The sequence below is a fragment of the Chionomys nivalis genome, chromosome 19 (genome assembly GCF_950005125.1).
Source record: "Chionomys nivalis chromosome 19, mChiNiv1.1, whole genome shotgun sequence".
NCBI lineage: Eukaryota > Metazoa > Chordata > Mammalia > Rodentia > Cricetidae > Chionomys > Chionomys nivalis.
The window spans coordinates 54,309,133-54,335,037 of record NC_080104.1 but is presented as its reverse complement, the minus strand read 5'-3'; the positions used below and the strand labels follow the sequence as shown (position 1 = coordinate 54,335,037).

At 46.7% G+C, this 25,905-nt stretch overlaps 1 protein-coding gene across 7 annotated transcripts in view; it reads left to right on the top strand.

Annotated features, from left to right (window-relative positions):
• Positions 1–25,905, top strand: part of Pcnt (pericentrin) — an 84,901-nt gene that overhangs the window by 17,190 nt on the left and 41,806 nt on the right. For 3 of the 7 annotated variants that reach the window (XM_057794483.1, XM_057794485.1, XM_057794488.1), the window contains exons 11-21: positions 2,242–2,419; positions 3,895–4,112; positions 7,544–8,001; positions 9,619–10,183; positions 11,055–11,264; positions 19,679–19,830; positions 20,294–20,445; positions 20,663–20,895; positions 22,896–23,058; positions 23,689–23,901; positions 25,793–25,825. In XM_057794483.1, the coding sequence (XP_057650466.1) occupies positions 2,242–2,419; positions 3,895–4,112; positions 7,544–8,001; positions 9,619–10,183; positions 11,055–11,264; positions 19,679–19,830; positions 20,294–20,445; positions 20,663–20,895; positions 22,896–23,058; positions 23,689–23,901; positions 25,793–25,825 (2,575 nt within the window). The remainder of the gene's footprint in view (positions 1–2,241; positions 2,420–3,894; positions 4,113–7,543; positions 8,002–9,618; positions 10,184–11,054; positions 11,265–19,678; positions 19,831–20,293; positions 20,446–20,662; positions 20,896–22,895; positions 23,059–23,688; positions 23,902–25,792; positions 25,826–25,905) is intronic. The other 4 variants (XM_057794489.1, XM_057794487.1, XM_057794484.1 and 1 more) reach the window with 3 other exon arrangements.

Sequence of the window (25,905 nt, the reverse complement as noted above, 5' to 3'; positions counted from 1 at the left end):
TCCCGACTGCAGGATCTCCACCTGCCAGCAGCGGGTGGACATTGATTTACACTCTTCTCTTCTTCTGCTTTTCATAAGTTTATGAATAACATTTTTCTTAAAAGTGTGTGTCAGGAGGGTGTAGAGCTAGAAATGATGGGTTCTATGTCTAATTAAAAAAATGCTTGTGGGTGTATGTAAAATGTTCACAGGCGACAGTCCTCTGCAGTTTTCCTGACTGGTCTCACCACAGCTGCGGAGTGGACATCACCAAAGTGTGCATGCTCCATCTCTTGTGTGTTCTTGTCTTTCGTTATTCCTGAAGCTGAGTGTCTTTTCACTTGCTTTTCAACTATTATCCCATTCGTTGTGGCTTTATTCCTTCTCTTTGCCCGTTTTGCTTCTGTTGTCTTTGCCCTTTTCTCTAGTTGAATAATTCCCGGCACTGTTCGCACTGTTCGCCTTTGTGCCCTGATGGCGGTGTTTGTTTTCATGCTTTGCTTGTTGGGTCCGACCATCTCTTTCTTTGGAGTGGGCCAAGGGATCCTCGGTGACTCCACCCTTCTGACTGCCATTGCTTATCCCCTTGTTTACCCTCAGTGAGACAGCACTGTCCCACATCTTGTTGTCACGGGGCCAAATCTGTCTCAGCAGTTTCACGATCCTTATTTCTCTAGCAATAAGAATATAAGTCTTGTTTTGAAAGGTAGTTTTGAGGAAATGGGTTCAGTGGCTACATTTTCCGTAAATGCGGATCCATCCGTTCTGTGCTGAAGAGAGCGCTCTGAACCTGCAAGGGCAGAGCCTGTTCTTAGGGCTAGGGACTTACTTGGTGGCAACTAGAGATCCACTTGGGTTGCCTCTTCCTTTTTGTAGGGACTGTATCCTTGCCCCACATCTGAACAAGTCCAGAATCGGGCTCTGAGAGGGATGTTCAGAGGCAGAGAGGATGCCATAGAAGTTGGAATGAGGAAGTGTGGAGGCCTATCCTACCTCCATGTGGCTCATGGTAGGTCTGAAGCAGAGAAGTGACAGTCACAGCACCCTGGGGCAGTCAGCAGAGACCTCAGGCCAGAGCAGGTTCTCCTGAGAGACATGGGGATCGGCTGCAGGGAGACAGTGATTTGAGACTGAGGCTGACACAGGAATAGGACCTGATGTCTAAAGTGACTGTGTTATGCCCAAATCTGTGGGTCCCCACAAAAGCCAGCAAAAGAGATAAGAGTCTCGTATATAAAAGCAAAGAGCCTTTATTTTAATCAGGTTTGCAAACTCAGTCTTTCTGCATGTCCAACATATTGGAATATCCGGAGAGCCCTGAGCTCAATTAGAATTGGGTTTTTATAGTAGCAAAGGTGGGGGTGAGGGGTCTTTAAGGTAAGGACCCCTGATTGGCTGACATTTGTCTAGGTGTGTCCTAGTGAAATGCTGGCAGGTAATCTTGTCTATAGTGCTTGGAATGCCAGGAATTTCCTTTGAATGGTCTGCTCTTGGGTGGGGGTCGGATAATCTCGGCCTGCCAGGTATTGTCTCAGGGTAAACTATTGAGACTCCAGACTCCATTTAAATTTATCGAAGGCCAGAGTCCCGGGTGATAAAGGTTGGAAGTAAAGAACTTCTTTGGATGACCAGCCCAGACTTAGCTTTCATGGCTGGCCCCCACAATTGAAGTGGTGAGCTGAATTTATGGACAGGCTAATCTCAGGATGTGAGCGAGAGAGAGTAGCCTTTAGGAGAGCTCTGATCAGGGCGTGAAATGACTGCCAGAACGGTCTCCTTGCTACCTGGAACAGACTTGGGCCAGCGCTCTGAATGCTAGGCATTGTCATTGTCATTATTGGGTGTCAGATCACAGAAGTACAGAGTTTAGGAGAGACCTAGGTTTAAGATATGAGACTGGATAAAGGATGCTGGGGTTGGAGAGATGCCAACGATGGATAGTAGAGGAAGCCCGTTAGATACGATAGACACCACTGCGATGGGATGAATGCCCATGGGTAGGATGGCTTCTATTGCTGCCATGGCCTCTTGTGCATGCTGTTCTCAGACTGTAGCCACTGCTTCTGTGGGTTCTGGGATCCTGCCAGGACACTGGTGGACGGGAAGAGGTTCTGTGCCGTGTCTGTACCAGGTTTAGTTGTGTGGCGTATAAATCTAGCTGGGTTTATGTTTTGCTCTGAGCACAGCAGGAAATGTCCCAAGAGTAGTAACAGAACAGGGTGATGGGGCTCACTGACTCACCTGTCCTGTGTGGTCCTTTAGGAGAACTCGGCAAGTTTACACGCAGGACTGGAAGAAGACCCCAGGCACAAAACAGGTGTGTTGAGTTCTTCCCCCGACTTCCAACTCAAGGAGGACAAGTCACACAGCCACCACCTGAGGCCCGAGGAAGCAGAACAGGAGAGGCCCCCACTTGGATTCTCAGACCAGCACAGCCAAGGTGTGTCCCGTCTGTCCATCCAGGCTCCTTATTTTCCTGCCAGTGCCAGTTCTTGGGGAGTGTCTCGGGAGAAGGCTGCCGCTTTCCTCGTGTTTTCTGCCCATGGAGCACCTGGGCACATGGCTGCTTCGGCTGGCATTAGTGATGTCCACACGAAGACCATGAGCCCGCCACAGTGTAAGGCAGACCCCTGCCTGCTATAAGGACTCATCCCTCGCCGTTAGGTGGGGCTGATTCAGGGAGTGCTGGCCTTAGCGCAGGACACCTGCCTGCTGTTGGATGGGGCTGAGTTCGGGGGTGCTGGCCTTAGCGCAGGACACCTGCCTGCTGTTGGCTAGCTCTGTCTATAGAGATGGTTTTCTTCAGACCAGTGTTGGGTCTGATGGAGCTGTACTCTGGTCTTAGGAACTGACGTCACTTTCAAGAAGAGACTTGCTGGAACAGCGTGCAGCTCCAGAGGTGACTGCTCACCTAGGGGGCTGATATTGGACTCCGCTCTGCTCCTTCAGGACTAGCATAGTGGCTCAGCTGGTCAGCCCAAGACTGTGGGTCACCCAGGGAGCATGAGGGCAGGAGCTCATGTGGGGTGGCCTGGAGGAAGTAGCATAGAAAGACTCTGGTTATCTTAGAGGCGTGGTCCACGGGTCTGGATAGTGGTCAGTCCCAGTGACTCTAGAGGTGAGCAGCAGAGGCCAGCTGCTGTGAAACACGGTGACAGAGTGTCTCCATTGCTGTTGAGCCCTCCTGAGTACAGTGGTCCGCTTGCGGAGGAAGTGAGGAAGCCAAGTTGAGGGCCCGCCTCAAGCAGCGATGGGATCAGTTTTGGCCATCGCTTTCTGCGACGTGAAAGCCTGCGTTGCTCCGGAGTTCCATTCATTGTTGGACAGGGCAGGGAGAGAGGTGTATAGTCCCGCTTGAGAGCCCAGGGCCAACATGCTCCTGTCCCTTATTGCTCTTGTCCTTGCTGTACCAGGGACATGTTCTGTCGTTTGTGCTGCTCGTGTCCACGCAGTCCCTGAAGCATAACTTGTTCTTACTCTAAACGCAGGGCTTGTGCCTTTGTTTCCATCTCCAGAGAAGAAGACCCAGGCCTGGTTTAGAGGAGGCCGTGTGCTCAGCTCGCACACTCACTCCCTAGGTGTGCCTCAGTTCAGGCTCAGCCCAATGCCAGTCCCTGTGGGCCTGATGCTGGGTGCTGGCAGCAGGTCGCACAGCATGCCTGACCTTAAGGAATACCTTGAGCTGCCTAGGTGTATGCCGTGGAGACCTGAGGGAACGCCACAACTCAGGGTAGGCCAGGGATGTCCCTACAGAGAGGACACTGAAGACCTGGCTCCTGCTGCCCTGAGTCAGCATCGGGGTGTTCGAAGCGTGGTGTCCTGTTAGCTGAACAGTGTGCAGGCTGCTGCCATTCTCTTGGTGCTGCCTGTGGATACAGGGTCTGTGATTGTCTTCCCTCTCCCTTGTTCCTCAAGAGCTCACACAAGGACGTCTCCAGTATGAACAGGACATGGCTTTGGAGGTCGATGCTCAGGGGGCTGCCAGAATCCTGAGTTTGGAAGCTGAACAGAAGGTTAAACTTTCTCTTCTTCAGACTGAGCTCAAGGAAGAGATTGAACTCTTAAAAATAGAGAACAGAAATTTACAGGAGAAGCTTCAGCACGAGACCCACCTGAAGGAGGACCTGGAGAACGTGAGTAGTGACCCACAGCAAGGCTCTGTGTTCTTGTGGAAGGCGTGTGGTCTGTGCACACCAGGAGGTCCTGAGGACACCGTGAACTATGCATAGCATTGCTGTCGAAGTGTGTGTACCAGATTCTTGAGGAAAGAAATGCAAGTGGGTTTTCCAGAAAACTTCTTTAAGGTCTGGTACCCAAGGCCAGAGCCGGTTTAGCTCCTTAAGGAAATGGCCTGGCATCCTCAGGGACTCCCAGGAAGGGCACTGGCAATCTTCTGATCCGCATGCCACTGTTCAAAGTATTCCAGATTCTTCACAGCCTTCATGGTGATTGTTCAATTCCTGTGGAAAATTCAGATACCGAGCTTCTCCCTAGGTATTTGTCAGCTTGAGAAAGTCATGGCTATACCATTGTAGGCATGGGCAGAATGGAAAATGTCAGCCTCTTCACAGTTATGAAGGGGCCTTCATTACGCAGCCAGCGCAGCTTGAGGAGTGGGAACTGATATTTGTCTTTTGCTGTATGTATGTTAATCATGGTCTCTTCATCGTGCTTTTAACCATGTCTGAACACATGTCTTTCACGCCTCTGCCCTCTTGCCTTTGTTCTTCTTTGTGAATGACTTCGTAGATTTTCATTCTCCATCAGAAAAGAACTTTAGAGAAGTCTCTTTTTGCCTACAAGTTTGATTACCAAATTGCCTTTAAAATTAAGGACCTGGTAAGGACTCGGATAAGCTAGTAATAGATAGAGCCTTGTGGAAAGTTGTGTGAACCACTTTGCCCAGGTCAGCATCCATTCATGTGCTGGCAGGCAGTCTATCGTCTGTGGCCTGTGATCTTTCCAGACAGAGTTTCCTAAACAATAGATGTTTGTTTCCCGGGCCACATTTTTATCTGGAGGATCAATTCAAGAAAAGAATGTGGCCAGGCATGGTGGTACATGGCTTTAATCCCAGTACTTCAAAGGCAGAGACAGTCAGATCTTTGGCTTTGAGACCAGCCTGTTCTATATACGGAATTCCATAATAGTTAGGGTTACACACAAAAACCCTTTCTCAAAAAACAAAACAAGCAGCAGTGGTGGCGCACACCTTTAATCTCAGCACTCGGGAGGCAGAGGCAAGCAGATCACTGTGAGTTTGAGACCAGGACAGGCTCCAAAGCTACAGAGAAACCCTGTCTCGAAAAAACAAAACAACAACAACAACAAACCCCAACAAAACAAGCAAACAACAAAAATAGTAAGAAGAAGGGAATGTGGAATTCTCCTATAGTAATTTTGTTTAATTTTTGCTTTAAACATTTTGAAGTTCTGTTATACATTTACATGTTTATGATTCTATCTTCCTGGAAGATTTACCTTTTTTTTTTTTTTTTTTTTTTTTGGTTTTTTGAGACAGGGTTTCTCTGTGGTTTTGGAGCCTGTCCTGGAACTAGCTCTTGTAGACCAGGCTGGTCTCGAACTCACAGAGTGAGGCTGTCTCTGCCTCCCGAGTGCTGGGATTAAAGGCATGCGCCACCACCGCCCGGCCTAAGATTTACCTTTTTATTATTAATGAAATATATCCTGCTACTCTTTGCCTTAAAATCAGTTTTCTCTTTTTATTAGTATACTTATGCCATCCTTGATGTTCATGTAAAAAAAGTTTTTGACGTAACAGTCTTGCTGAATTATGGAATGCTAGGATTATAGGCGTGTGCTACTATGTTTAGCATTGTGCTTTTTCTTAGTTTTTTGTTTTTATATATTTTTATTTAGGTTAATGAATGTAAAATATATTTCATGTAGAGTGTGTTGTATAATATTAACTTATTTTGATAATCTCTGCCTTTAAATTATAGTGCTGAGTCTACGAACATTTAATGCAGTTACTGATGTTAGATTTAGGCCTGCCACTTTGTTGTTAATTTTCTATATATTCCTCTGCCCCTTTTTTCTAATCTTTTATGCCGCAGTTTTCTAGGTGTTAACGTCCATGTATGTTTTTACCTCAACAAGAACAGTGTTAAAAGATTTGCTCTGAAAAGTCAGGGATTTGAAGAAATTAAGGGAGCCGTGGATGGTAGTATATACCTTTAACCCCAGTATCCCAGTACTCCAGAGACGAGGGAGGCCTGTGAGCAGGAGTTCAAAACCATCATTGGCTATGTAGTGAGTTTGAGGCCAGCCTGGCTTATGTTATGAGATCTCCATCTCACAGTAAAAATAAAAACAGAACAACAACAAAACCCAAAAAGTAAATTAAGAAAACTGAAAGTTATTATGGGAAATAATCGTCTTGGAGTTTCTTAGCATGTCTGATGCCCTTCACTCCCTCCTGAGGTCAGAGGCCATGTGTGCATCGCTTCTATTTTTAGAATTTCCTTTACTATATCCTGCTGTTTGGGTCCTTTGTACAAGTTTTCTTTTATTTAAAGCCTTTTTTCCATCTTTATTCTTACTCCTGTTGCAGTGAAATGTCTTTGACAAGTTTTGTTGTTTTGGTCAGGGTTTCAGTTATTGGCTTGAACCCTGTTCTGATGATCCTATTATCTCTGCCAGCTTGGAACTGTTCCAAATTGATTGTATTATCTCTTTAGCGTGGGTCCCATTTTCCTGTTTTGTTTGCTTGTTTTATATCCTCCAGCTTTGTGTTACATTGTATTGTGTTGTGAGATTGGATTCTACAGGGCTTTGAAATTGCATTTCAGCAGGCAGTTATCTTGATGGATTCGTTGTCCACACGCCATCTCTGTTTTGGGGTGAATGTTCAGTTCTTGTAGCTTTAGCTGCCTGCTCTCAGAGCCCGTTCTAGTCTGCATTAATTGGAGTCAGCCTGGGTTTTGGCCGTGTCTGGTGCTCTGCTCAGGAAGAGTTGGCCTGATTAGATTTGTTTACTCGTCACCAGAAGAAAGGAACTTAATCTTTAGCTTGATGGACAGGTCACACTCACATTCCTTTTTTGACACTGATTTGATTCTTATTGATGGTAGAGTTTATTCCCTACTCTTTTCTTTCTTAGAATTTAAGGCATCTGCCTAGCCTTAGCTTTTTTATTTATCTTCCTATTCAACGCCCTTTAGAATTATTTTGTTTGTTATAGATCAGGTGACTTAAACTTGTCTCTCTTGGGTTTCTCCTCTTGCTGTATTGGATGTGGTCCCCTTTGTAAAAGATCCACAGATCCGTCTTTGCTGCAGGCTCATGGGAATGCGAGCCCATGTGCTTGTGTGCATGGCTTCAGGTGTTGGGTTTTGTGGCGTAAAAGTTTCCAGGTGTAAAAGTTTTACTTTTGTCTATTTTAGGGTATTTTCATTCCCATCAAAATAAGATGGATTCCCACTGCTGTATTTTGAAATAAACTGTAGAAATTTCCGTGTTCAGGGACCCACTGGGGTCATCACATCCAACAATCTTTTCCTGTAGTTTCTTTCCTCTTATATAAAATCTTCTCATCTTATAGGTCAAACGTAGCCTAGTTGAAGACCATCAGGTAAAACTAAATAAAGCTGAGGAGAAGATTCAGCTGTTGAAACAAGAATTCCAAAGAAAGGAAGCAGAATGGGAGCGTTCACACGAGGCCCTAAAGAGAGAAGCTGAAGAGAGATTAACCTCCATGTTTCTTGAGCTAAGAGAAAAGGCTGAGTGTGAGAAACAGTCCATAATAAGCAGGTTTGAGCTTCGGGAGTCTGGCATGAGGCACCTGCAGGACCAGCAGGCGGCCCAGATCTTGGACCTGGAAAGATCTCTGATGGAGCAGCAGGGCCGCCTGCGGGAGCTGGAACAAGAACTCACTAGAGATGAAGCTCTGCCCTGTAGCCAATGTGGCCAGGAGCCCCTTGTGGCCCAGGATGAGGAGCATGCCATGCTCCTCCGTGAGAAGGAAGACTGTGCCCTCCAGCTGATGATGGCCCAGAACAGGTGGGTAATGTGCAGTGGTGGGTTTGGTGTGGAGCCCCCTGCCCAGCGTGCTGGCAGGGGTAAGAGGGACCTAGGAGGATGTAGAGGGGGCTTGGTTGGGAACCTGGAAGGAAGTGGAACAAGGTGTGATATACCACATTTTTACCAACCCAGAAGAGAAGGCTTGCGCTCCACGGTAGGTCTGCTGGGAGTAGCATAGTCACCTCTGTCCTCTGGAGCTTGAGTACCTTGAACGGACATGAGTGTGCGTGCATCCTGGGTGTCTTCATCCTTGTTTGCTTGTTTTTGAGAAGAGGTCTCTTTTTGGTGCCCAAGCTGTCTTAACACTACAGTCCTCTAGCCTCAGCCTCTTAAATGCTGGATTATAAGTACATCCTACCATAACTAGCTTTTGTTTTGAGGCATAGCCTTGTTGTATAGGCTTTGTTGACCGCATACTCTCTGTGTAGCCCTGGCTGGCCCCTAACTCCTAATCCTTCCACCTTTGTCTTCTGCATACTGTGGTTATATGTACTGTGCCCATTTATGCTTTTGTTCTTTGTTTTCATGTTTTAAAATTTCAGTAACAGATCTTTTTTTTTTAAATAATAAACTGAATTTTATTTTTTATTCTTTTTAATGTTTTCATATATTTAAATTCTTGAAAGCTATTTTCTGTGTGTGGGTGGTGTTCTGTCTGTCTGTATGTCTGTATACTACATGCCTACCTGTTACCTCTGAAGGCCAGAAGAGAGCCTCAAATCACCAGGAACTGGAGTTACGGGTATTTTTGAGCTGCCAAGTGGGTTCAGGGAATTGAACCCATGCCCTGGAAGAGCAGCCAATGCCCTTAACTCCTCAGCCATCTCTCTAATCTCTTAGTGACAAAATCTTTTTATTTGGTTGGTTTTTTGAGACAGGGTCTCTCTGTAGTCCTGGCTTTCCTAGAACTTACAATTTAGACCAGTCTGGTTTCCAATGTACCGAGATCTGCCTACCTCTGCTTCCCAAGTTCCAGGATTAAAGGCATTGTCACTGTACCTGGCATGCAGTAACAGAATCTTAAGCCTCACACTTATGAGGTCTTATGCGGATGTCCTTCATTGAGATGAGTGTTTTGTGGGTCTTTTCAGCTTTAAGCATATTGTTTTAAAAGTAAACATTTCCTTCTAAGTCACATGCTTCCTTGAAGTTACAGATTTAGAACAGAAACTGATTATTCAGCCCCCAGTCCTCAGGCTGGAGAGGCTGATGTATGCTTGCCTTGGGACTGTTGAATCTGCGGTGGATTGGCCCCCTTCCTTCTCCACCTTCCCCAGCTTCTCAGCATCGGAATGCTAAGGACTCTGGGTTTGAGATTCGAGTTCAGGTGCAGACCTGTTATTGTCTGGGTCACATCTCCCTCCAACTCCACAGGACCTTGAGATCCTGTCTCACAGAGATCCTACAGCTCAGTACTCTGTGGAAGACCCAAAGCCCTCGGTCCTGGGAGGTGGCTCTGTGGGGAAGAGGGCGTGTCAAAGCTGGGCCTGGCTGCACATGCCTGTTAGCTGGGAAATGTGGCTTGTGGCTTAGAGGGGCTGTGTACAGTGTGCCCATATGCCCTATTGCTTGTGTTCTCCTTGAGTGTTGCCTCAGGTTTTTGGAAGAGCGTAAAGAGATTATGGAGAAGTTTGCCAAGGAACAAGACGCTTTCTTTCGGGATGCCCAGGAGAAGCACACCCATGAACTCCAGCTCCTGCAGCAGGGACACCAGCAGCAACTTCAGGCCCTGAGGATGGAGCTCGAGACCAAGCACCACTCTGAGCTCGCTGAACAGCTTGCCTCCCTGGAGAGCAGGCAGCAGGTACTTCTTGAGACGCATGTGGCTGAGCTGCAGGTAAAACACAATGCTGAAATCAGCGCTTTAGAGATGAGACATTTGTCCAATTTGGATGCGTTGGAATCCTGTTACTTGGCCGACATTCAGACTATTCGGGATGAACACAGAAAGGCTTTGGAGCTTTTGCAAGCAGAGCTCGAGGAACAGCTACAGAAAAAGGACTCTTCTCACAAAGAGCTTTTGACACATGAGTTGGAAAAAGTGAAACTGAAACACGATGAGGAGCTTCAGTCTGCAAAAGACAGCTTGAGAGTCAGAATGCATGCCAGACACACAGGGACCGGGAAAGACCTGGCCACTGACCTGCCAGGTGCACAGCAGGTAAGGTGCGGGGACCCCTTCCTTGATTCAGGACTGGTCTCCCTATTACTCATGTATGGGCCACATGTTATATGTGTCTGGGCATTTGTGCACATGAATCTCTGTGTCTTGTTTGACACACCTGAATGTGTCTGAATCATGTACCTATGTCTCTTGTGCCCGTGTCTGCCTCTCTGTGTATACATCTCTGTGTTGGCATATATGTGTCTGTGTGTGTGTATCTGTACCTCATATTGGTTGATAGCAGTGTTGATTTATGGGCTCACTGTAGATTATTGGAACAGTCAGGTAGGGTTGCATTGCTAGGTCTCGGAGCTCCCTGAAGCTGACCCAAGTCCCTCCTATGCGTCCTAGTTTTGAGACCACAGTAGATGGATCTGATTTTTATGTTGTACATGCAAAGCCTTGTTTCCCTTTTTGATATTTCCTGAAATTCAGTGGTTTTTTTGTTTATTTGTTTGCTTTGTTTTTTTGGCATGAAGAACATGGATGTGATAGTACCTTTGGCTGGTACTTCAAGTTTTTTATATGAAGAGGAAATTTCTGGCAAACTCACAGCTGGCTCATTTCTGTTCACAAGACATATGAGTTTGTGATTGTGAATAAGCCCTACCTACCAACTTAAAACTCATTCAGTGTGCTTTATACTTCTTTGCCCTTCCTAGATAGTGGATTCTAAGATAAAGTTTATTTTAAAAGTAGAAGCATAGGTCTCACACAAATACTTTAAACCATGGTTGAACTTTATTGGTGACAGAATTTAATTATAGGAAGCATTTGGAATGATTACCACTTCCTGCACATATTACACTCTTGGGATGGGGAAATCTGGGGTACACTATGGCTTGACACCATGGAAACTCTCTCTCAGCAGGAGGAACTGGCTGTGGCTCTGCACAATCAGAGGCCCCTGCTAGAGAAGGACGGGCATGCAGCCTTGGGTAGCGTGGGTGCTGAGGTCCTGCTGCACCAAGCTATGCCTGAGGATCTGGGAGCCCCACACACTGTTGAAATGCAGAAGCCACAAGCAGAGTTGGCCAAACCTTCAGAGCTGCAGGCATCTCAGGAACAGGCGGCACAGGTAAGCTTCCCTGTGTATCGTCCCACAGGGTAGCACTTTCGGTGATGCTGTACTGTCTAGGGCCATTTGATGACCACCGTGGAGTCACACTGGCCATGGATACGGGGGTCTCTGCCGGAGCTCAGATCAGTGGGGAGTAATGTTTTGTTTTGGTTTTGATTTTGATTTGTGTGTGTTTGTATATGCATAAGTCTGTTTGTTGCATTCGTGTGGATGCACTCAGTGTGTGAATGTGTGTGTGTGTGTGTGTGTGTGTGCGTGCGTGCATGTGTGGAGGCAGGAGGATGACTGTCAAATGTCTTTCTCAATCATTCCATCTTATTTCTTGAAGTCGAGTCTCTCCCTTGAATCCAGACCTCACTGTTGCAGCTAGCCTAGAGGGCCAGATTGCTCTGAGGATCCTGTCTTTGCCTTCTGCTTGCTGCGATTATAGGCAAGTCCTCTTGCTTTTATGTGATACTGGGGATTTGAACTCTTGTCCTCAGAGTTAGGGCAAGTACTTTACCTGCTGAGCCATCTCTCCTGTCTTAAGAGCAGTATTTAAATACCTGCTCATAAAGCCAGGACACAAGTAGGCATCGACTCAACTGTAGGAATCATCCATGTGGGGAGAGTAGAGGATGTGGTGGAGTAAGTTCTCCACATGGTTGTGACTGTCGACAAAGTACAGCTGTGCACACAGACACATATATGTGTATATATAATATACACAGTATGGTTTCTTCTGAATACGTATATGTTTTATATAAAATATCTGTTTTATATATGTATAAGACATACATATTTTGTTGTTGTTGGTTTTTTTGTTTTGAGACTGTTTCTCTGTAACTTTTGGCGCCTGTTCTGGAACTCACTCGGTAGACCAGGCTCACAGAGATCCGCCTGTCTCTGCCTCCCAAGTGCTGGGATTGAAGGCGTGCGCCACCACCACCTGGCTAAGGATACATTCTCTGTGTCTTGTCATATCACATGGCGATTTTGAAATGCAGTCTTACAAAGCGGTGGGGACCCTTCTTGGACTGTGAAGCTGACAAGAGCGTCCTGGTTGAGGTCCCAGTGATCTGTGTGAGCTCCTACATCTGTATAAAAAATGTTCATCAGCATGGTCTCCCACTATGTAATATGCTAAGAGGTCATGACCCTGTCAAGTCCAGTCCTACATACTGGGTCTGTACTCACAGGACCATGTATAAACATGCGTGTACACAGTACACACGTTTATCATGTTTATGTACACATATTCATAGAACATAGTATATGTACATATTCTGCATTCTGTACCTATAGACTAGAAACCCCTAGTCACATGAGGACCCCTGAAGCTCACCTGCCTGGGTGTTCTTAGATTTGAAAGATGGTTGTTTCAGGATCTTCTGGGCTTGGAAGAGAAGAGTCTGCGTTGCCTCAAAAGCAATTGTTTTTGTGAAACATACCAGTTTATTGATATGATTTCTTTTTACAATATTATCTTTTGAGATACTTTTTAAAAACAAGGGTACAGGCTAGGGAGATGGGTCATTGATTAAGGCCACTGGCAGCTCTTTTAGAGGACGTGAGTTCAATTTCTAGCATGTACGTGGCAATTCACAATGGTCTGTAACTTAAGTTCCAGAAGGAACCAGCACCCTCTTTCGGCCTCCATAGGCACCAGGCACACAAGTGATGCAGAGACTTATATGCAAGTAAAACTCCTATTACATTGAAAATAAGATTTACTTAAAAATAAAAGCCTAAAGAAGCTGAGAGTAGGAGAAATATTCCTCCCCACAGAGGACACACCAGTTGGTCATCCAATACCAATGTTCAATCCTGAAAACATGTACAGATAACATTATACAGGCTGACTAGAGTCTATTTATGTATTTAGGGGTGTGTATGTATGCACATACATATATGTAAGCACAATGAATGAAAAGAGGCCATGAATTTGAAAGAGAGCATTGAGGGGTGTATGGGAGAGTCTGGAGGGAGGGAAGGGAAGGGGAAAATGACATTATAATCTTAAAAAATAAAAGAAATAATTTTTAAAACAATGTTTTTTTGAGTCAGGCATAGTGGCACCTGCCCTTTATTCCAGCACTCAGTGAGTAGACACAGGCAGATCTCTGAGTTCCAGGCCAGCCAGGGATATATACAGAGAAGACCCTATTCCAAAAACAAATAAAAAATTACTATAAAAAGATAAAAACAAGCTGGGTGGTGGTGGTGCACGCCTTTAATCCCAGCACTCAGAAGGCAGAAGCAGGTGGATCTCTGTGAGTTCGAGGCCAGCCTGGTTTACAAGAGCTAGTTCCAGGACAGGCTCCAAAACTACTGAAAAATCCTTTCTCAAAAAAAAAAAAAAAAAGATAAAACAAGGCTACAATAATATATCTTTTAGCTATCAGATAGAGCCTAGGTTTGCCAGGTTAATAGCTCATAGTCGCTGCGACATGTGGCTTGATTTCTGAAATTAGAATTTGTAAATCACTTATTTTAAAGTCTAGGTATTGGCCTCTGGGTTCTGCCTCAGGGCTCAGCCCTCAAGGACTGTTATAAAGTGTCAAGGGATCTCAGAAGACAAGATCTGCCGCAGGGTAGTACTGTGCTTGAGAGCCAGAGAGAGTGGACGGGTCTGTAGGGCAGCCTTACACTCCGAGGCTGTAGTCTGCCCACATACGGTGCTCTTTAGGTTGATTCACACAAACGGTGTCCCTCCTGTCTTGAGGGGCCGACCTGAGCTGCCAATGTGCTAAGAAGCCAGTACCTTTTTAGTGATTTGCTCTCCTGTTGCCGGTGGTAGCTCTTACCCATCCTTTCTGTTGCAACACATGGAATTGGATTTCAGAGCTATATGTGAAGGTTGTTTTCTGGTTTTCCATGCTTGTCTTGGGCAGTAGTGCTGGTGAGTGCTGGGGGCATTTGTGGTAGAACTGTCCTGTAGAGGACTTGAGACCGTCTGTGAGTGCACTGTTGAGTGCTTGGTAGTATCTGTAGTGATTCTGTTGATGCTTGAGGTGTCTGATTAATTCTAGGGATGGTGTAGCTTTGCCCCTATTGTTGGCTGGGTACATAATTAATGCCTTTTCGCGTGGGTGCTGTGTACAGCTGATTTCAAAGACAGGAACAAGTTGACTGTGATGAGGTAGGGTGCTATTTTACTATTTTATGTTAACTGAAAAATTACTACATTTTGCCAGGCAGTAGTGGTGCATTCCTTTGATCCCAGCACTCAGGAGGCAGAGGCAGGCGGATCTCTGTGAGTTTGAGGCAGCCTGGTCTACAGAGCGAGTTCCAGGACAGCTGGAATTTGTAAGGCCTCGTGTCAGTTTGTTGTTGTTGTTTGTTTGGAGGGGGATTTCAATATGCACAATATTGAATGGATCAATAACAGTCAAATAAACCCTTAACCCTACTGTTCATCAGGCTGCATGCTGGCATTGGTGTTTGTATCAGCGGCCCCTGTATAGCCTCTCCAGGACCCACACTTGCTGGATAAAACAACAGACATTCCTCCATCTCATCCCATCTCTAGCTTAAACTTCTGCTTCTTTCAGGCTCTGCTTATATAAATTAGGCTCTGCACCGTGCCTTGTGTGCACTGAGTCTTTAACTTTTGTTCCTGTGAGGGTGATTGGCTCTTTACCCTTTGCCCTGCATCCGTGTGGGCGGGTCTCTAAGCATAAGCAGTCTTGTCACGTGGTCAGTCTTGCCTTGGCTGTGAGACATTTCCTCTGGGGTCTTCTGCTTTGACAGACATTTCAGAGAGCCTCTCAGAGTGCTCCCCAGGATGCCAGGACCAGTGTCCCAGAATAGCAGGGACGTGCTGTTCTTGCTGTCCTCCATGCTCTGTTGAGCCACAAATATCTTGCACCTGTCTGGACACCAAAGTCTCTTCTCAGCGGGCTCATTGAAGAGAATGCGCGTTAGTCAGGCGGGTGCTTCCCAGATTACCGCCCTTTGGAGTGTGCTTGTGAAAAATATTCTCTGAAAATGTAAGCTTGATTTCTTTCTTTTCTGTTTTTGTTTTTTTTCAGAGAGGTTTTTCCATGTAGTCCTGGCTGTCCTGGAACTAGCTCTGTAGACCAGGCTGGCCTCGAACTCCCAGAGATCCGCCTGCCTCTGCCTCCTGAGTGTTGGGATTAAAGGCATGCGCCACCAATGGCTAGCTTGATTTCTTTTTAATAGAACTGTGTCCCATGAAGAAGTCTCCCTGGCTGTTGACACTAAGCAAGGACTGTGGTCCAGAAGTAGCTGCAGAGTGACCACTGGTGACTGTATAGGGCGGTTTCATATTTTCTTGTAGAAAAACCAGACCTGCCCATAGGCTAATCTTTGGAAGTGGTAAGAGAACTGTCGAAGGTTTTATGTAGTCTGAGTGACTGTACTTCTCTATTAGCAATGTTTGCCTTCATTGTAAGTGGTGTTCTTTGTGCACTGTCTCTCCCTTTTGTTCTTTTCGAGGCTGCTTATTCTAGTTTCTAGTAGACAGTACTTCACTGTATTTTTGTAGATGGTTAGAGAAATCTAAGAGTAACTTTTTAAAAACATTTTTTGAAAGTTTTATTTTTACTTGTGTGTGTGCGCGCGTGTGCATGTGTGTGTGCATGCGTGCGTGTGTGTATGTGCATGCATACATGCGCGCCACGTGTGTGGTGCCTGTGGAGGCCAGAAGAGGGTGTTGGATCCTCAGGAACTGGAGTTAGGAGTGCTTGTTAGGTGACTGATGGGTGCCAGGAACCACACTCAGATCGCCTTTAATCCCAAGGCTAGACAGAAATATAAAATAGGAGGGGACAGTTCTCATTCTGAGGATTCATGGAGGCAGGATCGCCATTTTGGACTGAGGTAGAGGTGGCTGGCTGTTTTGCTTTTCTGACCTTCAGGTTGAACCCCAGTTTCTCTCTGGATTTTTATTAATCGTGCCACACATGTGCAGTTAAAATAACACTGTGAAAAGTAACCATGTCCTGTTATCCAGATTAAGTAGCCTATAGCTTATGCCTCCACAGTGTTTCTCTTTGAGCTCATGCCCCATTCCTTCCCATGGACGCTACCATCTTGTATTTTTAGGTTTTTTTTTTTTACACTTCTTAATGCATTTCATTTTTTCCTAGTGCACTTCTGAATAATACACTTGTGTAACTTTGTTTTTGAATTTCGCACAAGTGACATATTTTTCAACCCCCCCCCCGTTTATTTACTATTGGGTGGGCCTGAATAAGTGACATCATGTATGTGGAGGCAAGAGGACAATTTGTGTTGATTCTCTCTGCCCTGTGGGAATAGGGTTTGAACTCGGGGTGTCAGGCTTGGCAGCAAGTGCCTTCCTTACCCTTTGAGCCCTTTGCTGGCCCAGTTGTCTCTATTGTACATTGAGGCTCAGCATAGCATGTGAAATGCTCATTGCTGTGCTTCATTTTGTGATGTTACCTCAGCAGGGCCATTGGCTTTTTCCATTTTCCTGCTTTAATCAGTTAAGTTACTGTGGTTTTTCTTTGGGGTCTCCTGTCCCAAGGGTGTGAAACTTCTCAGGATCTGCAGCGCTCAGTTAGAGCACTCTGCACGTATCCGACATGATTAGGAAATCCTAGCCTCCTCTACTGGGCTCTTCCCACACTTCACACCCTGCGTGTCCGGTCAGCCCTACCTGTCTTGCTGGTTTTGTGGCTATGAAATGATGTCATGTTCCTAAGTTTGCATTTCCTTATTTGCCAATGAAGTGTTTATAGTCGGTTTGTGTTTTTCAAATGTAAAATGCCTGCTTGCATTTTTTGACATATTTTCTATTTTTGAATTTTTTTTCCTTCTTATACATTTTTGTGAATTTTCTTGTTTTGTTTTGTTTTTCGAGACAGGGTTTCTTGTGTATCTCTGATGATCCGGGAACTCACGCCATAGACCAGGCTGGCCTTGAACTCACAGATCTGCCTGCCTCCGCCTTCGTGCTGGGATTAAAGGCGTGCACCACTCCTGCTAGGCACTTGATTATTTCAGATTTATGATTGTTTTGTTCTGAACTAAGATTTTGTTGTTCAGATGGCTTCAAAGTCATGATCCTCTAATGATGTTCCTGTCTTTCAAGCGCTGAGATTACAGCATGTGCTACCATGCTAGACTTTCTGAGAAAGTGGGGGAAGTGGGGGCAGTGCTGCAGCTCACGCATGCTAAGTGAGCTGTACGCCATCTTGTTCTTTCCGTATGTTTGGATTGCTGAATTGTCTTGCTACTTTTTTCTCCCTTCAAGCTTAGACTTTTGGTGCTTGCTTGACAGACCTTTCCCTATTTTATACATTCTTCCTCCATGTGGAAGGACATGAGATAGAGAAGCTGCTACCCAGGCGCCAGGGTCTGGGTTTGGGTTCTCAGGAGTGGTAGCTGCTGACCTCGCCCCATGCCCCTCCCCTTGGGAGCCTCTGAAGTCTTGGGGCTCCATCCCTAATCATGGTGCTCTGCCCTCACTCCTGCTTGTGTTAGGACTAGCCCAGAATGCCTTGATAGTGGTGATCGAATTGACTTTGAAGTATTGGTTTCTTTGTGGAATGGAAGCACCAAAACTTTGGAGTGGCTGTTTGTAGTAATATCCCTTACTGGATTTTATAGCTCTCTCAGGAGAAATCTTACCCATCTTTTACAGGCTTGATTTGTGCTTAGAGATGTGGACAAGAGATTTAGGTGTTTTGTTTCTTTGTTTGAAACAAGACTTTACTCTGTAGTCTCTTCCCCCAGCATTGTTGAGGTTACCTGAGCATGTAGTTGTACCAGGCTTTTCACCTGGGTACCTGAGATTTGAACTCAGATCCTTACAGTGTGCAGCAAGCACCTTTTCTTACTGAGCCATCTCTTCAACCCTCACTTTAATTTTTTTAAGTTACCAATTTAATTTTGAAAACATAGCTCTATAAAAAGAATCAAACTTACTCCAACATTCAGTTGTATTTTTTATATTAAGATTATTTGACACTTACTATAACTTAAATTCATTACCAGAGGTGTAGAAAACATTAATAAATGATTAAATGCTATATTGAATAAAGTTACTGGAGCAAGCATGTAGAAAAGCCACGTCTAGCACCGTGAAATCTGTTTACCGTTGGAGAAACTCTGCACTTGTGCCATTTTATCCAGTTCTCAGTTACCGCAACACCGTGGAGTTGTCCAAGTTTAAACCTTTATCAGTTCCGGAGTGTAAGTTAATAAATACGAAATTTTAATTTTCACTTTGAACCTATATGAGTAAAAAGTGCAGGGCAGCATGACATAATGAATGCTAGCTAGCTCACTACCTGTCAGCGGATAGCAACACACGGCTATTTCCAACCCCAGAAGTTACTGGAGATTGAGTCAGAACATGGTTCTTTCGTAGGGTTAGATTTAACTTAATAATATTGCCATGGATTCAGGGGACCCTCAGCGAGTCCTTCAGATGATTTTCCTCTGTGTGCAGAGCCTGTTCATCCCTCCAGTCCTTTCCGGTTGTTTAGCTCTTCCTTCTTTTTTGAACAGGATCCTATCTCGTAGTCCAGATGGACCTAGGACTTCCACCACCTACTCAGTGTCGGCTTCTTTTTAGTGTCCAGCTTTACTAAGATACTTGCTTATCCTTCTTTTCTTGGCTAATGTTGCTCAAGGGCCCTTAGCCCCTACAACCCAAATGTGAGTGGATGGGGTGAGAGAGCAGTAGACAGACAGAGCTCCGGGAGTGTGTCAGCCATCAGCCATGGCTGTAGCCACCTCCAGGCCACTTGTAGGGTCAGACATGACTGTGCCAGGATTCTGTTGCAGACCAGCTGTTGGAGAGTTAAGTTCTGCCGTAAACTCTCTCAGCACATAGTTTCAAGTACCAAGTACTGGTAGCATTTGGTGTGTGCTATTCATTTTCTGTCTCCTGGTCATTGTTTTCTATCTTGAAACTTTTTTGCTTTTTTTTTTTTTTTTTTTTTAAATTTCAGCTACCTATGCTTTAGCCTGATTTAGCCAGTGGTTTTATGGAGTCTGTGTATTTTTGTGACACTGCTTCCAGTTAGCCTCTGTGTAGTGAGCAGTTACAGAATCACATTCCTTACTCTAGTCTGTTCTTCCTTGCTGCCCATTTCTTCCTGTTTAAATATTCCTGTGCATGTGTGTGCACAGAGGCCAGAGTGTTAAATGTCCCCCCCCCCTTTGATTACTCTCCCTCTACCTATTCTTTTGAGGCAGTATATTTACTTGAACCTGGAGCTCATGTTTTCTCAGCTAGACTGGAAGCCACCAAGTCCCTGTGATCCTCCTGTCTCTAAGCCTCTTGGAGTGGGGTTTATGATGGATTGCCAGGACACCTGGGTTGTTATATGGGTGCCGGATCTGAACCCCAGGCCTCATGATTGCCCAAATGCTCTTAACTGCTGAGCCATCTCTCTAGCATGTTTGATCAGAGCTTTCCCTTCTTCTCACAGCTGAAAGGCCAGGTCTTCTCGCTGAGTCGGGAGCTCGAAGAGTGCCGCACCGAGCTGGAGAGGCTGCAGCAGAGGCGGGAGCGGGAGAACCAGGAGGGCGCGACTCTGATCTGCATGCTCAGGGCTGATGCGGACCTGGCTCGGAGCGAAGGGTGCGTGCTTCCCTATCACGTGGCTGCCTAGTTAGCAGCAGCACGGCTGCATCTCTCAGCCCGCTGTGCTTGCTGTGGGGGGTCTGAACATACTGACACCTGGGGTTTAGAGATACCACCATGTCGTCATCAAGTCTTAAAGACTTGACATTAAGTACCTGCATACCTGACACTTTGCCAGCTCTTCACGTCACCAAACAGTAGCAAAATCCATTGTTTTACCAAAGTTTTGTTCCCTGTAACCAACTGCCGTTCCCTCCCACCAAAAAAAAAAAAAATTAGTTTCCTTGTGGAAGGCTTTCCTGTGTTAGCTTAGCGTCAGAGTCAGGGACGGTGGTCTTTGGGATACTGTCTTACGGCTTTGGACTCTGCCTGGCGTTTGTAGATGGGTGGTCATCATTTTGCAACTGGCCTGGAGGATTCCCAGGGCCAGCCCAAGGATGATGGTTGTTCTCTGTCTTAGGAAAGTACTCCGCGATGCTCTGAGGAGACTGCTCGATTTGTTTGGAGAAACACTGAAGGCCGCTGTCACCCTAAAGAGCCGAATCAGTGAGCGTGCGGGGCTCCTCCTGGACCATGTGGATGCTGCAGATACAAGTGATGCCCGGTTAGCAGGTACATGCCAAAGATGGTTGTCTGTTAGGGCCGTGTGTCCTGGGAAAGGGTCCGAGAGTGTCCCCAGGAGCTGTGCTCACTATCAGTTCCTGTACTCCAGGGGGATAAGGGCCAGGCCTAGATATAATTATCTGGTTCTCATCTGCCACCTCCCCTAAATTCTTCAACTGGATGGTGAGCTCCCTGGGTAAGGTGTGGATGTCTATCTATCTTGCAGCTGCAGCTCTTGGCGACATGTGGTCTGATGAGGGTCTACTTGAGATAGACAGAACTCTGCCTGAAGGGGCGGAGACGTCTTCAGTGTCAGAAATTAGCAGTCATGTGTGCGAAAGCTTTTTTATGAGCCCTGAAAACACACTGGAGTGTGAGCAGCCCATTAGGAAAGTCTACCAGAGCCTCAGCTCGGCTGTGGATGGCCTCCTGGAAATGGCCCTGGACTCTACTAAACAGGTGAGGCCCACGGCCATAACAGAGGCCAATGGGGGAGTGGGTAGACAGGTGATGCCCTGACAGAGCTGGGCGGATGTTATGTTACCACCGTCACTGCCAGGTACCGATTCTCATTCCAACCTGCAGGCTACAAAGAGTATCTTCATTTCTCAGGTAGCTCCGAATCCATGGGGCGCCCAGTACCCCTTCTTCCACTAGGTGTTTAGAGGCAGAAACCCCTGACTTTTTCTGGGTGCTGTTTGCTTTCCCTTGTTGATTTTAATCTTTGTTACTACTGATGGTGCTCTCATGCATGCTTCTTTAGTCGATATGGTTCAGTTGATAAAGCCCCGGGCTGATCCTTAGTACTATATAAACAGACCATGGTGGTGCATGCCTGTAATCCTAGCATTTAGGAGGTGGACACAAGGATTCGGAGTTCAAAGTCATCTCCTGTTTAACAGAGTTTGAGGCCTAACCTAGGCTATATGAGATCCTGTCTCAAAAGCAACACCAGGGCGAGGAGGAGCAGCACATACTTTTAATCCCAGCACTTGGGAGGTCAGCAAGTTCTAGGCCAGACACCGTCCTTTAAAAACAAAAACAAAAAATTGAAACCTGCAAATCCACTTTTTTTGCTTTACTGAATACTAATGCTTTCTATTTGGAGATCACACTAAGAAATGGACTTTTTAATTAATTTCTTAGAACATTTTTGGTAACTGGAAAAGATATTAACTAGAAATATGAGCAGGGCGGTGGTGGCGCACACCTTTAATCCCAGCACTCGGGAAGTAGAGACAGGCGGATCTCTGTGAGTTTGAGACCAGCCTGGTCTACAGAGTGAGTTTGAGGACAGCCAGAACTTTAACACATAGAAACCCTATCTTGAAAAATGAGAGAGAGAGAGAGAGAGAGAGAGAGAGAGAGAGAGAGATGAAGATAGGGAAAACAATAAGTGAGATTCTTTTTCTGAGGTTAGCGGTTGACAAAAATCATTGTGCAACATTGCTGTAGTGTGAGTGCCCCTCCTGGGTGTTGGAGACTAGAGTTTCAGATTCTTACTTCCCACAAATCTTAAGCCCAGTTCTTAGTGGGACCCTACTGTCCTCTCTCAGGAACCAACATGTCTAGCATCTTACTTATAATCAGGTGCTTTTGGGTGGTCTCCATGTGTATCTGTAAGGAAGCCCCCCATTCTGAGAGCATCTAATGGCCCACAGGACCAACCTTTGCAGCGGGAGCATCCTAGCAAGCACCATAGGACCACTGTTTCATTAGCTCTTGCTTTGTTAGATCTCTGAGTTCCAGGACAGCCAGAGCTACAGAGAGACCCTGTCACGAAAAAAAAAAACGAAAAAGCATTGCCTTGTGGAGGATGTGTCTTTGGGGAAGGATCTGGGGAGACGTTAGAGGGCCTATCACACCCATCATGGGAACAGCCTTGTGGGAGGTCCAGGAGCTCTCTAAAGCTGATGCAAGGCCGGTAGCAGAGGGCTGTGGGTTGGATTGCGGTCAGACAGGCCTCTTGGCAGAACCACGTTTGACCTTGGCTGCAGGAAAGGGCAGAACCAGGAGGAAGCAGCCTGTTGGAGGATGGGAGGATAGAAACATTAGAAGTGGCCTCTGGACCATTTTCAAAGAAGAAGCAAAAGACCTTTGAGGCCTGTGGACATCTTGAGCCCCAAGGAAGGCCCAGGTTGTGCTATTAGTGAGGAGCTAAGGGAGGCCTGGCCCTGGATGCTCTCTTGTGTGCTGGGGGCAGTGGGGTGTGGGTGTTTTGTGTTTAGAGGCCCAGTCCTATAGATGGCCTGGTTTTAGAGATACAAATGCTGGGAAGGGTGTGGTAAAGGAGGGTAATGAGGAGTTGTTAGCCATGTGGAGACGGCTCTGTTGCCATGGCACTGTCTCTCAGCCCTACCTCTGCTGCTGGGGACCTGGGGTCTTGGTCCCTTCCTCCTCTTCTTCATACCCTCTGTATTTTTTATATGGAGTTGTGATTTTCAAATGTATTTCAACAGCTGGAGGAAGCACGCCAGCTTCATCGTTGTGTTGAGAAAGAGTTCCGTCATAGGAATGAGGAGATGGCGCAGGCTGTGCAGAAGCAGCAGGAGCTGCTGGAACGCCTGAGGCAGGAGAGTGCGGCCAAGGATGGGCTGACCCTGGAGTTGCACACTGCAGAGGGTGAGTGGCGTACTGTGTAATCAGACTGAGGCATGGAAGTAGGTATGCCCGTCCTGCAGGAAGCATGGGAAGCAGGGTCTTTAACAGCAAAATGTCTAAACAGAGCATGTCAGGGTGAAATACTGGCTTTGTCCCTCAGTAGATGTTTTATTTGGTTTATTTATCATTGGCTTGGGGATCCCATGTTGGTGACAGATCTGTTTGTGGGCTCCAGAGGGCCCTGCAATGCCTGCTGTCACTTGGCACTGGGCTTTCCTCTTCTGTGCATCCGTGTCTCTCAAACTTGTGATCCTCCTGCCTCTGCCTCCTTCAGCAATTCCTCCTGGCGTGCACCACCACAACTGGCACATCTGTGTCTCTCAGCCACAGGTGGTGCCCGGCTCTCCCCATGGCCGTCCTGTCACAGAGCATTTGGGATCTTTGCACAGGCGAATTGGCTCCCTGGAGTGCAGTTCTCTCCAGGGCTTTGCTTGTCTGGAGACCCAGCCTCAGAAGTGACCTGCGCTGACCTTCTAGTACTCGGGCCACATCAGTGTTTTGTCCAGAGCCCCAGCAGCCTCTCATCCTTCCCCGTGGGTAGCACCAGAGAAAACCTGTGAAGCATATCTCTGCACTTGGCCTGTCTTTTAGGGCTCCTTGAAGGACTCAAGGTGGAGAAAGCAGATCTGCAGGAGACACTGGGGAAGAAGGAGGAGTCGGAACAGCAGCTGATCCTGGAGCTGGAGAACCTGCAGAATCAGCTGCAGCAAGCAGCCCAGGAGCTGGCCACGCTGAGGGAAGAAAACTCTGTCCTGTGGAACCAGAAGGAAACTTTCACTAATGAAGCAAAAGAAAGAGAAGCTGGTGAGAGCTGGCAATGGTGGAGGACTGAGTGGGATGGGGGTGCAGCAGCTGACCCCAGCCTGCACATAAACTTGGTCTTTGAGGAGGAGGAAATACAAAAAGCAAGGAGGCTTGTCTGGGAGTCCATGGTTGGGTGGGATGCTTTATGGGAAGTGCAGGCCACGGGAAGGACAGCTGGCTAGGGTGTAGCATCCAGCTGCTCTGCAGTGGTTCAGAGGGAGATGGGCCTTAAAGTCTGACATTGCTAATGAGCTGTGCCTCTAGGGAAGGAACTGCCCTTGGGGCAGCAGGTTAATGTATCAAGCTCTGGAGAATGACCTGGCCTAAAATCTTACTGAAGATAAGTGTCTGGTATTGGTTCTGATTCAGAACACAACTGTATTTGGGACCATGCCTTCTAACATAGGAGCTTTTGAGGGAATGTTCAAGATTCAAATCACAATATACTTTCAAAATGAGATCTATACTTTCTAGAGGCACAGGGGCTGTGTTGCCTAGGCTAGTCTTTTAGCCAGCCTTCTATCTCCGTGTCGTGAGTGCTGGGATTGCGGCATGCCACCATGTTCAGCCAGTTTTTATGCATATCTTAGCTGTGTTCAGAATGAAAATGGATAAACCAGAACCCCTCTGCTTTAGCAGGTTGTTTCCCACGTGTCAGAAACACTTCCGCTTAGCGAGTGCCTTCCCCTCTCTATTTTCTTTTCCTGTAGTTTCCCCCGTGCCTTTATCTTAATTTCCCTTCTCTGGGACATAGCTGGGCAAACATGACTCTTGGGCCATTCCCTCCTTGACACTGGAGGTCAATAAGTATAACTGTGTCCTGCTTCACAGGTTTTCAGAAACCCCGGTGCTTCCCTCTGTCCCCACCGTGTGTGTGTGTGTTTGTGTGTGTGTGTGTGTGTGTGAGTGAGTGTGTGTGTGTGTGTGTGAGAGAGGAGAGAGAGAGAGAGAGAGAGAGAGAGAGAGAGAGAGAGAGAGAGAGGAGTTCCCTACCCCCAGCTCATTCAGTTAAATGTCCTACTTTCTGCTAAGGCCCCTTTTCTATGCTGGAACATTTTTCAAGGGCTGGCCCTTTCTTGTGTACCCTGTGTCTGAATCCTGTCCCTGGACACCTTGTATTTCTTTATCATGATGTAGCAGGTAGAGCCTCAGCATCCACAGACTGGTTTGCAGCCTGCTGATGTAGCCCGTGTGCCTGTTCGGAGCTTCTTTGGGAATCTTTTGGGGCTGTCAACTCCCCGTCCCCTACTTTTTTGTCTCCCGCAACCATCACATCCTGCAGCCCTGTGATGGCAGAGAGTCAGGCTGAGGTTGGGCCTGTCCAGGAGCACGTCTTTGGCCGACTGTTCTCAGAGAATCCCTTCTCGTTGGGCTCTGTCACTGCAGGCTCTTGTGACTTCTCTGTGGTCTTCTCAATCTTCTCGACTGGGAGTCACTTGGAATTGTTTCCAGAGCCTTGATTTTCACTCTTGCGTCTTTACCCTTCCACCCTGGGGCTGTGGTTCCGAATTGCTCATATCCCCTCAGCCTCTTTTCTCGGAGCCAACACTGCAGCTGTGGCTTCCTTGGCCACAGGCTTCCTGGGATGACCTCAAGCCACCTGGGGTCCTGCAAATATGGAACAACTTCCTAGGAACCTTGAGCTCTCCATCTTGCCTCACTTTTCTTGGGTGTTTCTTCATTTCTTTAGGTGTATGTCGTGGCTGCTTTTGGGGTAGTGTTGTCTTTACTGTCTGTTTTCCTAGTTTCCTCTAAAATGATCTCCTGGGGGCTGGACTCTGTCCACTTATGGGCAGCCAGTGGTGTCCCAGATGTGCAGGCCTCAGTGCTGCTGGCTGGCTGGTTGGTCTGGGCTCTTTCCTTTCCTGTGATGGTTTGTTTCCTGTTGTAGGCACTCCTGACTCTTCAGCACACGAGGACACAGGTTTGTAGAGAGTGTGCCCTCTGCATGATCACTGTATGTTTGCATCAGATTTTTCCAATTACTGACTAAGAGGAAAAATG